Genomic DNA, 16,160 nt, shown 5'->3' with positions numbered 1-16,160 from the left:
GGTCAATACCTTTCTGGTAATGCTTTTCATATTCATAGAAGGGGGAAAGTTTACAGAAATATAGCTGGTAGGTAACAAATACTTCAAAACTCCCCAAAGCAGATCCATTGGAAAATTGTTGCCTTGCTGCAAGAATTAAAACCTTACCAGTTTAAACTCAATTTATCACCTTCCTACTTCCATCTTCAAATTTCTGTAATGTGAACAAGTGAGTTACACACTAGGCTGCAGAATGGTGCAATGCCAGCAAATTAACAAGGATATATTTAAAGTCTAACACTGTACCCCAAATAAGGAGCTGTAGAAATTTGAAAGAGCATTCAATTTCATTATTTCACTGGCTCTCAAATTCTCAGATCACCAATCTGCCTTTTTAAGTCAGGAGAGTGAGGTCTACGTTGACAGAAAGAATTGGGTACAGAGAGGGAAAGGGAGTGAGTTGGTGTCTGGAGCAGTTATTAACCAACAGAGTAACTAACTTCATCCAGAGAAAGTAAAGGGACTTTTCATTCTCTAGTCCCACTTCCCCCCACCCCCATTCACAAAGTCTCTAAAACTGGTTGTTTAACTATTTGTTTTCTGTTGGGAGTACCTGTGGAGCAAAATGAAATTGATAGTAGCACTTGTCTAGAATGCATCAGACACAAACTGTTCAAGCAGCTCTGAAACATTATCTGTCACTTAACTTGACTCTTGATTTTCTCAATGGATTAATCATCCAGAACAGCTGAAACTCTTGAGAGAACCTCATTCTGCAAATACCAAAAAAACAAAATACCTACATGAAACTAAAATGCTTTCATCAGTAGCCATCTAGATTATTCCAAAAGGAAATAATTACAAACCAACATAAGAAGTAGATATAAAAGGCTAAAGGCAGTAAATTGAAAGCAAATACTAAAAATACTAAATCCAGCCTGCAGGTGACTAAAGGGCCTACAAATCTCAAATATGCAAAGATCTGAATTATGAAAAAGTCAAGTAACAATATACACTGTACAAATAGGTACATGTTCTCAAATTTTGAGCTATGTTGGTCCACTATCTCCTCATAATAATCTCATAAAGTGTATTATTATTGACCTATTTCATAGGTAACAAAACAGCCCAAGTTCATGCAGCTATTACGGGACAAAGGCAGTCTTTGAACCCAGGCTATGAGGCTCCAAAGTGAGCTGGACTCCCACCCTATATGCATTCAGCCTCATCATACCAGGTAACTTTTGGAGGTTTAAAGTTATTTGAACTGAGACAGAAAGGAGGACCAATTAGAGGTTATAAGGGAAAAAAGCTGTCCTGGCCCCCAAAAGGCTAGTTTCAGACTTATGATACTAGATGCCACTGCTTTCAAGCTTGTAGCCTATAATCAACCCATATTGAAACCAGATTTACGAGCTCTTCAGGGGAGAGTTTTGTGATTTTCTAAAGCAGACATGTTTGGTATTTTAGAAGGTCAAACCCCCTATGGTACAGTGTTTTTAATAAAATCTGTTCAGCAGAAATTAGAGATGCATTAGTCAATTTCTAGGAAGCCTCTGAGCCTTTCAAAATAAGGGGGGAAAATAACATAAAAGACATAACTAGGTACAGATCTTTTTTTTTTTTTTAAAGGGGTAGAATGTAAGGGGTGTAGATACAGAAACATGGCAAATTTGGTCCCATTTGTCCCTGGTGTGGGCAAATTTCCACTTAGAAAGGAAAATTACTTTTGGGGGTAGTTTTATGTCAATATTAAACAGGGGCTGTTCCTGGTTAGCCTGGCCTTGTACTGACACCTCAAAGTAACAGTAAACATCTCTATGATGGAAAAACAAACAAACCAGTCATTGCCATTCTTACATCACTGAATCAGGTAGGTAGTATTTCATGAAGGGTCCTTTATCTCTGCTGTTGGCAGCTTCTACACTCATAGGAAAGCAAAAGTAGAATCTATATTTAGTTCTTAGTAAAAATCAAAGTTGAGAAACCTGAAATATTTTCATTGAAAAGCCAAGTTACACATGCCTAGATCTGACTTTAAGACATGTGCAAATGCTAAATGAATGGAGAGGATTTAAAAGAGGATTGTTATTAGCAAGAGACAGGGCCAGTCTAAGCGGCTAGGACTTGAGCCCCAGAACACCTCGTCTGGCAGCACGGGCACAGTACCACCACCCCACCGAACAAGGAGGTGTAATACAGCCTCATGAGTTTACAGTAGAAAGAACGAGATGCAGGTCAGCAAACACAGAACCAAGTGAAGACACTTTACATTCACCTTCAAGTTTTTGATTTCAGCTCTAGCCTGAACCCAGATTTTTTCCTTTACTGACTTCCAAGTGTTTTAAAGCACGTGCACTGAGTTAGCTCTTAGTTAACTGGTACTTGGGAGAAATGGGATGAATAGGGAATACTGTAGCAGGGCAAACAGGAGAAGAAAACTAAGTCTTTCAATCTAAGTGGAAAAACTATAGTTTGATCTAGAGCTAGAACGCAAAAGGGTGGAAATTTCACCAATGGCAATTTTGATCAATTCTCTAGACAGGTTTGGGTAGCTGGGTCCAATAATTCCTTGGCTCCCTCAAAAACTGACACAAAAAAACATCTTTTATAAATCATGAAATCATCCATGTACAAACTGTCATTTTCAATAAGCACAAAACAAATCTGTCATTTATTAAAATGCACATTTATTCCATAGCCTAATTTGTTTGGGGTTGTGCTCTATAAATTATTAAAATAATCTAGGTACTCATTTTTAGATTAGATTTTGATTCAGATTCTTCCAGATGCTTCCATGAACTTGGCTACTGCATCTGTCTTAAGGGACTCATACTATGCTCATCATAAAACATTCCAGAAAATATTTTTTTTAAATCCTTTAACACTCATAAAAGAACACCCCATACTCAAATATGTAGGCTATAGTTTAAGTTTTAAGCAAAAGTTTCAAACACACAAAAGAAACAACAACAAAAAGAATCCTACATGGCAAATTATTCTCATTTAAGATAACAAAGATCCATTTGGTGGATCAAAGTACACAAATGTGGCATGGGTTTAAATTCAGGCTGGGCAGTGTTGCCAGACAGAAAGCCCTACAGGAGCGGAAACACTGGTGTATTAAGTTAGTGGCTAAAGTCAATGTTTTATTTGGTTATGTTAATAAAAGGATCATTTGGGGGAAGAAAACTAGAAGCACTGTGTTACTTAAATCTCAATTGATATATAGTGTTCACTATGGAAAACCCTTCTAAAAATTGAGAAGCAGAAAATAAAATCTTAATATAACACTGTGTTGAAAGAAGTTCTGAAAACTGGGAGCATGGTCCAATGAAGTTTGGCTGATTCTGAGTCCAAAATATTTAATTTGGTTTGAGACAGAATAAACAGTAGAAGTCGGCAGTGACTAACTTCAACTACCCCCCCCCCGAAAAAAAATTCATTTAGGTTTTTCTTTCCCCTGGTTGGAGGTAGACACATTTAAAAGTATTCCAGAGCAAGTGGATCAAGTTGATTAATAATAGCACATCTGCTAAGTCAACTTCAGAAACAGATCAATCATATCTGACCTGGTATAAGTATGCTTAAGATTGCTCTTAGATGAAAGTTAAAAACTAGAATGATCCAAACAAAAAATGTGGGTAAGACACTAAATGATGGGCAGTCCATTTAGAAATTCTCCATGCTGTAAGAAAGTTACACATATGCATGTAAAAATAAACAAGATTTTGGTCTTGTTTAAAAAGAAAGGAGGGAGGGAGGGTAGGAAAAGTGGAGGGAGAGAAGGAAGGGGGGAAGCAGGGAGGAAGAGGAAGGAGGAGGAAAAGAAGGGAAGGAGGGAGGAAGGGGAGAAGGGGAAGGGAAAGGTCAAGCCAAATTCTGTAGTTAGACTCTACTGTGAATGACACATCTTCATTTGTATAATTAACATGTATCTTACACTTCCCTCTTAGTTTTTAATTTATGACAAGACACTGCTCAATTTCAGACAAAATATATATATATATTTAAATCTTTACAATAAATCAAGATGTAGGAGCTTACATAGAGCACATTTTAGTTTATTTAGGTACTCATTCCAGCTCCCTCAGATGCAAATCACCCTAGTAACAGTGTGTACATAGTCTTCTCTTTGCTTTTTTTTATCTCAAAGCAAAAAATACATTTGACTGTATGTAAGTCTGTGCAAATAATCCTTCAGAAGAAACACCCAAGATTCTGTTTGCAGAGGTCACTTTGTCTCTCAAAGATGATTACATGAGTTTGTTTTTCTTCAGATAAAGTGCTCCTGTCCAGCGGAACTCAAAGGCCTTCAAGCGTCCAAGAAGCTCAGTTCAGATAAGACGCAGTCATACGAATTCCAGCTTCCCATGCCCACTGTACATGCCCCAGTGAACAAGTGAGAGGATCTTGTCGTTGCTGAGGTCTGCTTGTCTCATTTTATCACAGGTCAGACAGCAGTTCTCATGCCCACTCACTGGCACCATGCATTCCAAGTCCAACTTTGCAACCTGCCCCTTTTTGGAATGGTGTCCGTGAAAGCTATAGTGCAAACGGGAAAGCATCTGTTGCCGCTGATCCCGCAGTCTCTTGTTTTCACTTCGCAGCATCCTCAAGGCCAACATGATAAGCAACACTAAAATCAGCCCTCCAGCTATAGGTACAGCAATCACTGCTGCCCGGAACCACAACTCTTTGGAAGAAGTCAGCTCCTGCACTTTGGTGATGAGGTTTCTGCTACCCTCATGCTGATACCGGTTTCCTTGTCCTAAAGGAGCACAAGCAAAACTGTTTACCCCACGTATAGACATTTATGCTCATCTATCCATTTTAAACCAGGCACCCCATTAAATAGCTTACAATTAAGTCAACAATATTTAGGAAATAAATGTTTAAAAAAAAAAAAAAGGCAAAAAAAGATTACGAAAACATTTGTTTACAGACTGTCATTCCAGAGTAATAATGGTCTTTTAATGTCTTCAAACTGTTGGAAAGTCAGGCAAAACCTATTATGTAGACAGATATCCAGACATCTAATGCTCAGGCAAACATAAAAGCTACTCAATGGGGATGCATCTTTGCATTCAGCCATGCAACTAATTACATTAACAACAAAATCAATAGCAGACATACAAAGTCGTGGCTGTCACAAACCTATAGAGATAGGTGAGCATTTTGATTAGAAAGGCTTCTACCTACCTGAGGCCTCCCCCTTGGGAGAAGAGAGAACATCATGCAGCCCTCTGTAATTGCACATATCTTCATGACAGCATTCCAATGTGGGCATGGCCGTGCCAGAGTGGTTTTGTGCCTGTTTGGCTTGGCAGATGTCTGCAGTGCTTGCGAGAGAGTCCAGGCAGCCATGGGTGAGTGGGGAATTTGTGTTCTGAGGATCAAGAAGCCTAGAGAAGCAGGCACTCAGCTCAGACTTACACATATAGCCAGTTGCCACGCAGTGGGCAGCATCACAGTAGCATCTGATTTCACCTGGAAACAATGAGAAATTGCATCAACTTGCTTCGGAAACAAGATAATGCATCTGCTTAAGAAATTGCTAAATCCGAACCTCAAAGGCACCAACTTTCAGGATATTCAGCTTAGCGTTTACAACAGCAGGCCCCACAGATTGGAAAAGCCTTTTGTGCAAGCCTGCGCTTAAATTTCAATCCAGTTGAATACAATTTTAAAAATGTACGAATCCCAGTAGCAGAGAATCAAAGTTCAACTTAGTTTTTGATCAGTTAGTAATTAAAAATAATGCTTTTGTTTTTGAAAGAAAATAATCACAATAATTTCTCCTACTGTAGGGTAAATTACATTATTTACTCATTTTAATCCTACATGACCATACAACATGAAAATACTAGGCTTTTTGATTTTGTAAGTATAAATATTTGATCGGAACTACTGAATTGTTTACTACCTCGAAGGGCTGTGCCAAGATTTAAGAGCTTTAGCTAACACCTTATAAAGTTATTAACTAGAAACACAACAATCTAGAAATTGCTCCAGTCAGGAGGTTTTAAAACTATGAAACTGGGCAGTTATTTGCAACCTCTCTAGAAAAGGCAAACTTTGCCTATAAAGATCTTTTCATGCAGAGGAGCTTTTAGTATATTGTAAAACAGGAACTAGGCAGTTTACAATTAGTGGTTTGCTTGCCAAAGTCAATTTCTTTCAGCCCAAATGGAAAGTCATAAAACTGGGAGCGGAGGGGAGAGTGTGAAACTGCAAAGCTAACTTCTCCTCCCCTTACTCCCCAGTTTTACATGTAATTCAACATGGGATCTAAAAGGGGAAACACTGAATCTGAAAATCCTCTGCTGGTTGAATGAAAAATCCTTAAGGAAACCTCAAATTTTTCTAGAGGAAGTGATTAAAGTTTCCTTTATAAAACTTATTTTGCGAGTTGTGAGTGACTGCTAACATTTCGCTGCAATGCAAGATCTGAGGCTTTTAACATCAATTTCTAGTTGAAATCATCTGGGTCTCAAGAGTTATCACTAATATGATTTCCAGCCCAGTAGACTCCAGTCATTGTCACATGCCACAGTTAATGCTACTGTAAATTGAACTAATGTACCTACCTCTCTCCAACTTCCCAATCTGAAGTTCTGTCTAGTTACTGAAACCTCTGCTCTGAAACTGAACACCTCCTCTCACCCTCAGCTTTCTTCCTTCTCCCCTAGTGATGCCTGAGTAAGGTGTCTCATTTAATTATCTGTCCAAATTCCAGGCCACCGTATGGCATGCTCAGTTTTCACCGGAGGTTGCTAATGCTTCAGTTCTTAAAAGACCAGCCAACTATACACAGATCTTTGGCAAGCCAAGTTTAACTGTCCAAAGCTGGAGGTCTTGCTTCTATTTTAAATCTGCACTCCCTGTCCTGGGTCTGAGCCCAAGACCCTTCTCCAGTTAAGACCTTCAAGTTAGGAGCTTGCTTTGCAGGGGTTCTTTTCTCTTCTTTCCAAGCTTATTTGATTTTTTGCATAAAGCTCACTAGAGTCTTATGTGGTGATAACTGCATGTCCCTGTGTGATAAATTCCATATACAGACTTAAGGTAGAAATAAAACAGATTAAGTCAGTTTTGATCCTATTCACCTCAGACCTCGTACAGAAAAAAAACAAACAAAACTGAATACAAGTGAAATGCTGCCTACATGTTTAGGAGAACCTATTTAACATACTTCAGTGTATCTTCAATGACCTAAAAAAAGTCCAATAACATTTTGACAGGTAACTAGAAAAGTTCTAACAACTTTAAAAAAAAAAAAAATTGGAGCCACATTTGAGCAAGCTGAATTAACTTTTGTATTACTGTATTAAAACTGTATTTTTGTCGTTTCATAAAGTTTCTTCCTGTGGCATGCAAAAGGCCAGAAAGGGGACTGGTATTTTGAAACAGTGAACAATGCTCTTCTGTTTTCCCCCCTTTCTTGTTACTGTATGTAGTGATTAAACAAAAATGTCTGCTTTAGTCAAGATGGCTACAGGAGAGACTGCTGGCTTCTTTTAAAGCTTTTGAAGTCAGCAGCAGTCAGAAATCTCTGATCCCCTAATTATATCATTATCAGGCACATAGTTTCGGTATCTGTGACTTCATGTCAGCCTCAGTCCCTCCCAGTTCTGCCCGCCTTTGATAGGGCCAGGAGGCTCCCCTCTGAAGGCTGCGAGGGCTGTTATTTAGGGTTAATTACACCCTTCCTTCCAAAATAAATAAATACTGTAGCACATCATCCTTGCTGGGCTAGCTTATCCTTTAACCTCATGCCTGCTACATGGCAATTAGAGAAAAGTGGGGGGTGCAAAAGCTAAACACTTGGTATTAAAAAAAAAAATGTATCTCTTGTTCATGGCAAGGCAGGTGGGGGTAACCTCGAATTCTAAACGGAGTTTGGCTTATTTCGAACTACAAGGTGAAAGCCTGCGGGCGGTGTGGGAGGGAGAAACTGCTGGTTTTTGATTGTGTTGTTGCTTTCAATATTTTAGTAGTATTTGTAAAATATGAGGTGGATGGAAATGGGACCACTGACAGAACCCACTCCTCCCGCCACTGAGAACACTGCGTGTACTCCTGCACACTGAACACACACCGGGACACCTACATTCAGGGAGGCACACGCTCGCTGGTTCACGAAGACACTCACTGGGAGACACAAAGAAACACTCACGGGCAGATGCATAGTCGAATGTAGGAACACTCAAACACAAATGTATGCAAATACAGGCACACAACAGAGACACGCTGACAGGCAGAGAGCCACTCAAATACAGATATATTCAAATAGGAAGACATTCAAATAGAAAGACATTCAAATACAAAGACATATTCAAATACAGAAACTTACTGAAATGGAGTGACACACAACAGAGACACGAGACTCAGACGTATGGACACACAGACTCAGGCAGAGCAACTGGGGGCAAGGGTCTGCGGTTCCTCCAGGGCTTCCGCGCCCCGGGGTGGAGAGGGAGGCGGCGTCCGAGCCCACACTACCGCCCCGCTCCCTGGCCGCAAACATTCATAAGTTCACTACAGAGAGACTTACACAAACATTTTGACAACCACTTGCTCTGAGGTCCGCCGGCCCCGAGACACCCGAGGGGTCGGCCGCGAAGCCACCGCTGCGACTTCTAATAACAGGCAACTTGTCGCGACCTGCGGGCTCCAGCGCGGGAGGAAGCCCCGCTCGCCGCTAACAAAGCCCAGGCAGCTGGCTTCAAAGGCTCGCGGAGGCGGCCGCCCCGGGACCCTACGCACCCCTCCCCGAAGGGCCGCGCCCCCGCCGGCTCGTGGGCACCCACCTTTGGTGAGCAGCACCGCCATGGCACAGAGTTCGAGCTGCAGCCAGATGAAGATGTAGCTGGAATGGCGATCCATTGACGCCCCCACGGCCGCGGAGCCACAGCCGGTTCCGGAGCCGCAGGCAGCTGCAGCCTACGACTCCCGGAGCGCGCAGTGCATGGGTGCTGCCCGGAGAGGCGGGCGCCGTCAGCTAAGGGGCGAGGGGCCGGGCAGCGTCGGGAGCATGGAGTGAGGCTGCAGGGCGTGCCGAGGGGGACGAGAGGACCTTCGACGGCCGACTCTGCGAGTACCAACTCCTTCGCTCCGCTCGGAGCCACAGGCAGAAGCGAGCCCTCGACTTCACTCGCCCTCGGCCAGCCACTCTGCGAAAGCGAGCGCGCACAGACACCGCAAGCCGCGAGCTCCCGCCTGCGCCCGCCTCCTCCGTCCAACCTCCGCGCCATAAATACCGCTCCGCTTGGGGAGCCGGCCCGGCGCCGCCCCGCCCCCGAGTTCGCACCAGCGCCGTTCGATTGGCTGTCAGGCTCAAGTCAATCATCCTGCACCCAGAGGGCGGGCCCAGACGCGGGCAGGGAGGGACCCGCCGGCGGCTCCGAGCGGCGCCGGCGTCTGGCCTTGGGCTCCCGCGGCTGCTGTCTCCAGCGCTCCCCCTAGCGTAGGCCTGAGAGTCCCTGACCTTCGAGGGGCGCGCGTAGAGCCCGCCGCTGGGTCTGTCTCTACAACCTCACAACTCAGCCTTGGGCCAGCGACCCCCAGCCCGTGGCTTCTTTTTTGTTGCTACCGAAACCTGCGAGGGACCCGCGTGGCCGCCTTCGGAAGCCCTCCCCAGCCACGCTGCGCGTTTTGGAAGCCCCAGAAACTAGTGGTGGTCCCCGGCATGTGCTGTCGCCCCAGACGCTTCTGCCGAGCCCACCGCTGGCTCGCGTGTGGCCGTGAGGGGGGCGGGGGGGCGGGTCCAGTCGGAAAACAGGAAAGGGGGTGGCGGAGTTCTGAGGTCTGCTTTCAGCCTCCCACCACCCACCCCTCCTCAGCGCATCCGCTTCGAGCCGCCTGCTCTGTGATCAATAAAGCCCAGACAGACAGACTGTTGATCAGTAGGAGCCGCTAAGTTCTCCTGGGTAGACAGGGGACGAGTAGTCGGCTAGAGACACTTAACGAAAATTAGCAAATCCAAAAAGCACCCGGCGCCAGTGAGACGACACAGGCCGAGACTGACACGCAATTAACCACCCCCCAAACAATCGCAGGCAAACACTCCGGCTGACCTTGATCAATATCAGTCCCTCGGTGATCTCCTTCCTGAGATGCTAATTCATTTATTAGGACTTGCGGGGCTGCCTGCCCCAAAGTACCCAAAAGCAGTCCGGGAGGTTTTACCGTTTTAAATTTATGTGGATGAGAAATACAGTTTAAAACTATTCAGAGGAAATGCTCTTTTACTCTCTACTACCAAAACCTGAGATTAACAAAAGTCAACCATTTGCAAAATTTCTTTTTAGGATCAACCATCATTTCCCTACCTGATGAAATGTCAAGGCAGTGGAGGGAGGGTGCAGGAGATGCATTTAATGCAAAGGTAGGAGATGTAGAGTCAAACTCTTTAGGACTAGAGGGCAGGGATGGACTTCAAGACTAGGGAAAAGACGTATGTCTCAAGGACTGAAAATCAAGGCGAACCTTGTGAATTAAAGTTGTTGAAAGTCCACAGAACTGCATGATACAGTTAGTGAAATTGCCTTTGAAAATAACATTTATATGCAAAAAAAATAATTTCATGAACTGATGCTCTGACCATTACTTCACTAGATCAACATTGCCTTCAAAAGGAGGGGAGGGTAAGCCCAGCAGAAGTTTTAAGAGAAAATAAAACTGGTGGCGGCTTCAGGTAAACTGCTATCTCAAGTGGTGGGCTGACTGTCATTCCTTGAAGAGGAGTTTGATCAGAATTTCCCGACATTTAATTCTTTGACAAGTTAACAATCCTAAGGGGTTCATGTAGACAAAGCTTTCCATGTAATGACTCACTCTTAACTCCAGAGAGTCAAATCATTAACCAAAGGGAAACTTTAAGAGTACATTCAGTCAGCTATTTTGTAGCACCTATTGTAGGCCAGGCTCACTGTGTCTGGGGATATAAAGATGTCAAAACCTAAGCAGGAAATCACAAGCAATGGAGCTTGACAATAGTAGAGATTTACCGCTACAACGTTATGATGCATAAAGAAAGAAGAAAATAACTAACTCGGGAAGGTAAAGAAGTAGAGAAGCAGTAATATTGGGCATGACTCCTGAAGAATAAGGAGAATTGAAAGGGGATCATTACAAGCAGAGAAGACCACAGGAGTTTAGGCATGAAATTCATTGATTTTGTTAGGGTATATGGGTGCTAAATAGAGGAGGGGTGGGTGGAACTACAAGCAGTTCTTTGTTTCTGCAGCATAAAATATGAAGCAAGGAATGGGCAGAGATACACAAGAAAATAACTATAATTACCTGTGATGCAGATAAATGCTTGTTTAATGAAAAAGGTCTAGGGAGATGTGTTGATGAAAGCTTTATTGTAGTAAACAGTTCCTGAGTGCCTTCTCAGCCCCTTTGTCTGGAGTGGGCATTGGCTGCAGACCTCAGGTTCTGCCCTTCTGGCCATACCTAGTCACATGACCCCAGCTGGACCAATTAGGCGCCCCCCTCCTACTCTGGACAGAGATGCTGGTCAGTCTCTGGAGGTCATTCCATGGGAGACAAAAATTCAGAGTTCACCTCTGTGCAAAGGAGAAAAAACATGACAAAGATGTGCAGAGCGGAAAAGATGTAAATCCAAATGGATTTCCAGTCACTTGTCTTCACATCCTGCCCTTAGGTTCTGTATTAAGCTTAACTCAGGCACCTTAAAAGTTCTTTTCACTTAAGGTTCTTCTATTTTCAACTCAAAGGGTCAGAATTATGATCTTGGTATTTAATTTAATTAAATTGACTCTTATCCTTCCAGGATGTATTCTTTTTTTATTCCAAACACAGTTCAGATTAAGAATGTGTGATTCATTCTTAAGACAATGATTTCAACTCTTTTGTTTTTATTATTAGTTTACTGGGCAGACTTTTAAAATGGCTAGAAATTAGTTTTAAGAGAAATGTCTGCTCTTTATCTAATGTTCTGGAGCAGACATGGACTTTTCAACTAAATGAAGTAGAGCGTGGAAAATCAAAATCAAAACTAGTTTAGGGATAATATGTCAATTAAAAGGCCATATAAATAATTGAAAGAATAAGCAACAATTTTAATTCAATTTAAGACTCAAGGAAAATTGCTTCTCTACAGATTTTTATTTGTGTTTTGTACATAATTCAGTTATTACTTGCCTACATGTAGGTTGATAAGTAGAGGAGTAAATAGTAAAATCCAGTTAGTGTCTTTTGGAAACCTAAATCAAGAAAAGAAATCAATGACCAAAACCAAAAATTTACTATTATGAAAGGAATTCTGAAAATACAAGGGGAGAAAATACCTGAGAGCAGAAAGCTGATTCTAGACCTAAAAACTGAAATAACTAAACATTATAATAGTTTTATTTTATTGATTTTAAAGTGTTCTAGATATGATTTATCCATGGGCATATATAGTTTATATAACCAGAACATGCCACTGAGATACATATTTATGGTTGTCCTACACCACAAACTATTTTTTAAAATGTCATTTTTCTTATAAATAGCTAAAAAAACAACTAAGGGTTTCTGTGTCCCAACTCACTTTGTTAACAAAGCTGTAAATACCCATCACTGCTTACCCAAATAATGTCATTGTTTCCCAAAGTTATATGTAACCCCCATGTTTAGCAATGTCTCTTTCTTCATGATGTAGATGAAAAATAATTCTTAGTGTATTTTGTTCAGAGAGAAACAGTTGTGTTCAAGTTCCTGGCTGGCATTCAAACAACTGTTGCAGTCTAGTGATAGAATCTAACATTTTTGCCTGTTATACAACTCTTTTACCAACTAGCAATCCACAGGGTTTAGGTAACACTTCGAATTCCCAGTAGCAGCATATTTTACAAAGTCATTTGTTCTCAGTAGAAGTTAGGAGTTTAGATCTAAAATTTACCTTCGTTGGAATAAGGTCAAAGGTGAGAGATCAGCACAGCCAAAGGAATGGCTGTCTCGCTGAAGTTGGGTTTTTTTCCCCTCCAAAATGAAAAGAGATAGAAGACTGACTACAGCATCTGAAGGTAGTATGCTAGGTCCTAGATAGAAAAATGACTGAAGCTTACATTCCAAAATGCCCTTCCTCCCACATACTAGCAAAAATGCGATGGTCTTAAAAATAAACGATAGATTATCTGTCAGTTTGAGGTTTTCTTAAGAAATTTTAGAGCAACTAAGTTTAGAATATAGTAAGAAACAACCCTAAAGGACATTACTTTAGGAACTTAACAATGGGTATTATTTATAATCAAATAGTATCAAATATATTCTGTATGATCCTTGACCATAAGCCTTAGCCTTTGTTCTATTCAGTTAGATTAATATAACCTCCAATTAATCCAGTAGAACTTTTAGACATTATTCAGTAGCCTGCTAGTTTTACCAACCTGGTGTCAAATAACCAGTTAAATTCCTTTTCTTCTTTTAATTAAAATGGCAAATCAAGCCTGTAAAGCAGGGAAATTACCTTGAACAAATTCCTACCTAAAGGAACATTCTTGACCCAGACTGCAGAAGTAATACAATAAATAGTATTTTTAAGTTCTATTTTCTTAGGTGCCAATACTTCCATTATATTTTTTAGGATTCCTTAAATGTTCATATACAAACAAACCATAGAGATTCAGAAGCTTTAATATTTTCATTAGAGAACAAAACATTTAAACTCTTGCTTGAAATTGGCCAAAACTTTGCATCATTTCCCACCACCGAAAATCCACCTGTGTTTTTTATTGTTCTGCCTCTGTTCACTCTCCCTCCTTTGCCGGCCCCATAATGATTTTTCATAAAGCCATTCTCCTCATTTTTTTTTTTTTGAAATTTAAAGAAAACCTCAATTGAAGATCTGTAAAACAATTCCTAAAAGACTGACTTTTCTAGGAAACTATAGCTACACAAAGCATTATATCTATCATGTTAAAACATGCACTAGGCACAAATACAAACACCATAAAACAAGCCCCCGTTCTTCATCAATCTGAGTAAAGATAAAATGACTAGGGAACAACATGGATGACTTACAAAGGGTGGGTTCTTTAAGTACCAATTTTTAAAAAGGACCACAAATGTATGAGTGTGTTTAGTTGCATACAATGAATTGAACCTTCGGCACTAGGACTCAGAGTATTTTGTTGAATAGCATTAACACATTGTAAGAGTACATGGTGTCAAAGGAACAGCACCACCAGCATTCAAAAGCTACTCTGTCAACTAAGCAACAGAACACACTATAGTATGTCTCTCCATTGTCCATCAATACACTGGTAGCAACTTTGAAATGGAAAAAAAAGAAGAAAAGAAAACAGGAGTTATAACCCTTTTTATTTTCTCTGTTTAAAATCAAACATAAAACAAATACCAATTCTGTTACACAATACCATTTACAAAGTACAACATTTGTACAAGAGAAGGACTAAGAACAGAAATGTGTTTACAGACATCCAAACATAAATATAAGTAAGGGCCTCACACAGCTTTCCTATGGTAATGAGAAGAAACCACTTCATACTCACCGGGACAAGACAAAGTTGGCAGAACTCTTTGCCAGGTATTTTAGGAAATCATGATGATTATTCAGTAAGCAAGGCTCTTCTCATCGAGAGGTAGATAGGCCAACATGGCTCCAATCCATACAAATAATTTCAGTAGATGTAGCACTCTATACACCTGGGACATGGGTGCATCAGGGTGACCTGTGAGGATTTCAGCATGCTGCAATCTCTCAAATTTGTGGAGTAGCTGAGTGCCCAACATTACCTTGAAGTATCCCTGCCACAATTTCATTAACAGCATACTCCCTATTATCTGTGTTTCCTTGAGATTTCTTGCAATTTGCATAATCCTCCAGAATGGAATCCACATTCTTCTTGGCAGGAAGATAAAAGAGATGTTTCTGCCTCGTAATTAAGTCCCAGTCATCAACAAGCCATGGTTTTAGTTCTTCAGGAATCTCGACTTGAACTTCAACTCTGTTCATGAACGTTTCCTCATTTTCAACAGGAGGATCTGCTCAGTCTCTTCTCTGTGAGGCAGCTGAGGTGTCTCACTGGTACTGCCACTATCTCCATTTCCAAGTGTTTTCTGTTTGTTCTTTTTTGTTTTCACTTCAACATTTTTCTTCTTTCCTGGGCAGCGCCTCTCATCTGCCCTCTGCTCCTTGCTCCTGATTGGCTTTTTGAAGTTCTAGCTGTTTCTGCAGATTGGTGTCCAAGTATTTAAGTACTTTGCTTCCTGGTACCCACTCATCCCAATTTTTATTCCAACCACTGTAATGTATAAAGTATTTCATTTGTTTGTCCTTTATGGCAGCTTTTACACACTTCGTGTCATAAAGAAGCCCATGAAAGCACAGCACTCATTCACCCTCCTGGAATTTAGGCTTCAGTCCCTGCTTCATTTCATTTATAAGGATTCACTGCCACCTTCTCCTCCCGCCACCTGGACTACTGTCTCCCACTCTCCGCCCAACCCATCTCCATCAGACCAGGCAGCGCCAGCTCTACATCCCTGGCTGGCAGGACTTGCGGGCATAAAAAACGCCACAGTGCCACCACTGGCATTCTCTTCTGATACTGGATCTTACAAACTGAAATCTCATTGTCAGACCAAATCTTTTGCAGTGGAACTTTGAAAGGACTTATATTTACCATCATGTTTTTGTCACTGATGTTTTTTTTTATTTCATAATAATTTACAGTAAAATAATTAGCTCTAGCCCTGGGAAGGTGGATTCATTGGTTCGAGCATCAGCAGGTATGCCAAAATGTTGCAGATTCAATCCCCAGCCAGGGCACACACCTAGGTTGTGGGTTTGATCCCCAGGCCAGGTACCTACAGGAGGCAACCAATGGATGTTTCTCTCTCACATCAATGTTTCTCTCTCTCTCCATTTATCTTGCTCTAAAATCAATAAACCTGTCCTCAGGTGAAAATAAAAAAAGAGGAAAGATTACCTATACAGCATTTGTTTTATCATTTATAAAGTACTCAGATATACATTAAGTTTGATGTATGGGTTCAACCCACAAAATGAAATGCCAACCAATGAGATAGCTGCTAATATTTAATGCACTTCCATGAACTTTATTTTATCAGATGTTTTGGAGAGAGCTGCAGGGTTGCATGAGTGAGATCATCAATTAAGAGAATTCTTGTTCTTATGCTTGATC

At 41.3% G+C, this 16,160-nt stretch overlaps 1 protein-coding gene and 1 pseudogene across 1 annotated transcript; both read right to left on the bottom strand.

The window, feature by feature from the left end:
* Positions 1–3,523: 3,523 nt before the first annotated feature.
* Positions 3,524–9,123, bottom strand: BAMBI (BMP and activin membrane bound inhibitor). The gene is made up of 3 exons (XM_054590148.1): positions 8,790–9,123; positions 5,182–5,469; positions 3,524–4,750 (listed from the first exon to the last, which is right to left on the bottom strand). Exons 1-3 carry the CDS (start codon positions 8,863–8,865, stop codon positions 4,332–4,334), a joined length of 783 nt encoding a protein of 260 aa, XP_054446123.1. The 5' UTR covers positions 8,866–9,123; the 3' UTR covers positions 3,524–4,331.
* Positions 9,124–14,457: 5,334 nt separating this feature from the next.
* On the bottom strand, positions 14,458–15,203 carry LOC129087613 (mortality factor 4-like protein 1; annotated as a pseudogene).
* Between the last annotated feature and the right edge of the window lie 957 nt (positions 15,204–16,160).

The sequence above is a fragment of the Pteronotus mesoamericanus genome, unplaced genomic scaffold (assembly GCF_021234165.1).
Source record: "Pteronotus mesoamericanus isolate MK-2021 breed Mesoamerican mustached bat unplaced genomic scaffold, CSHL_Meso_final contig_130, whole genome shotgun sequence".
Taxonomy (NCBI): Eukaryota; Metazoa; Chordata; class Mammalia; order Chiroptera; family Mormoopidae; genus Pteronotus; species Pteronotus mesoamericanus.
This window is presented reverse-complemented; position numbering and strand designations above follow the sequence as displayed.

Coding starts and splice junctions, on each gene's coding strand:
- BAMBI (XM_054590148.1), bottom strand. CDS start 8,865: ATGGATCGCCATTCCAGCTACATCTTCATCTGGCTGCAGCTCGAACTC. Junction 5,470..8,789: donor GGCGGTGCTGCTCACCAAAG/GTGGGTGCCCAC, acceptor CATTGTTTCCAG/GTGAAATCAGATGCTACTGT. Junction 4,751..5,181: donor TCCCAAGGGGGAGGCCTCAG/GTAGGTAGAAGC, acceptor GTGCTCCTTTAG/GACAAGGAAACCGGTATCAG.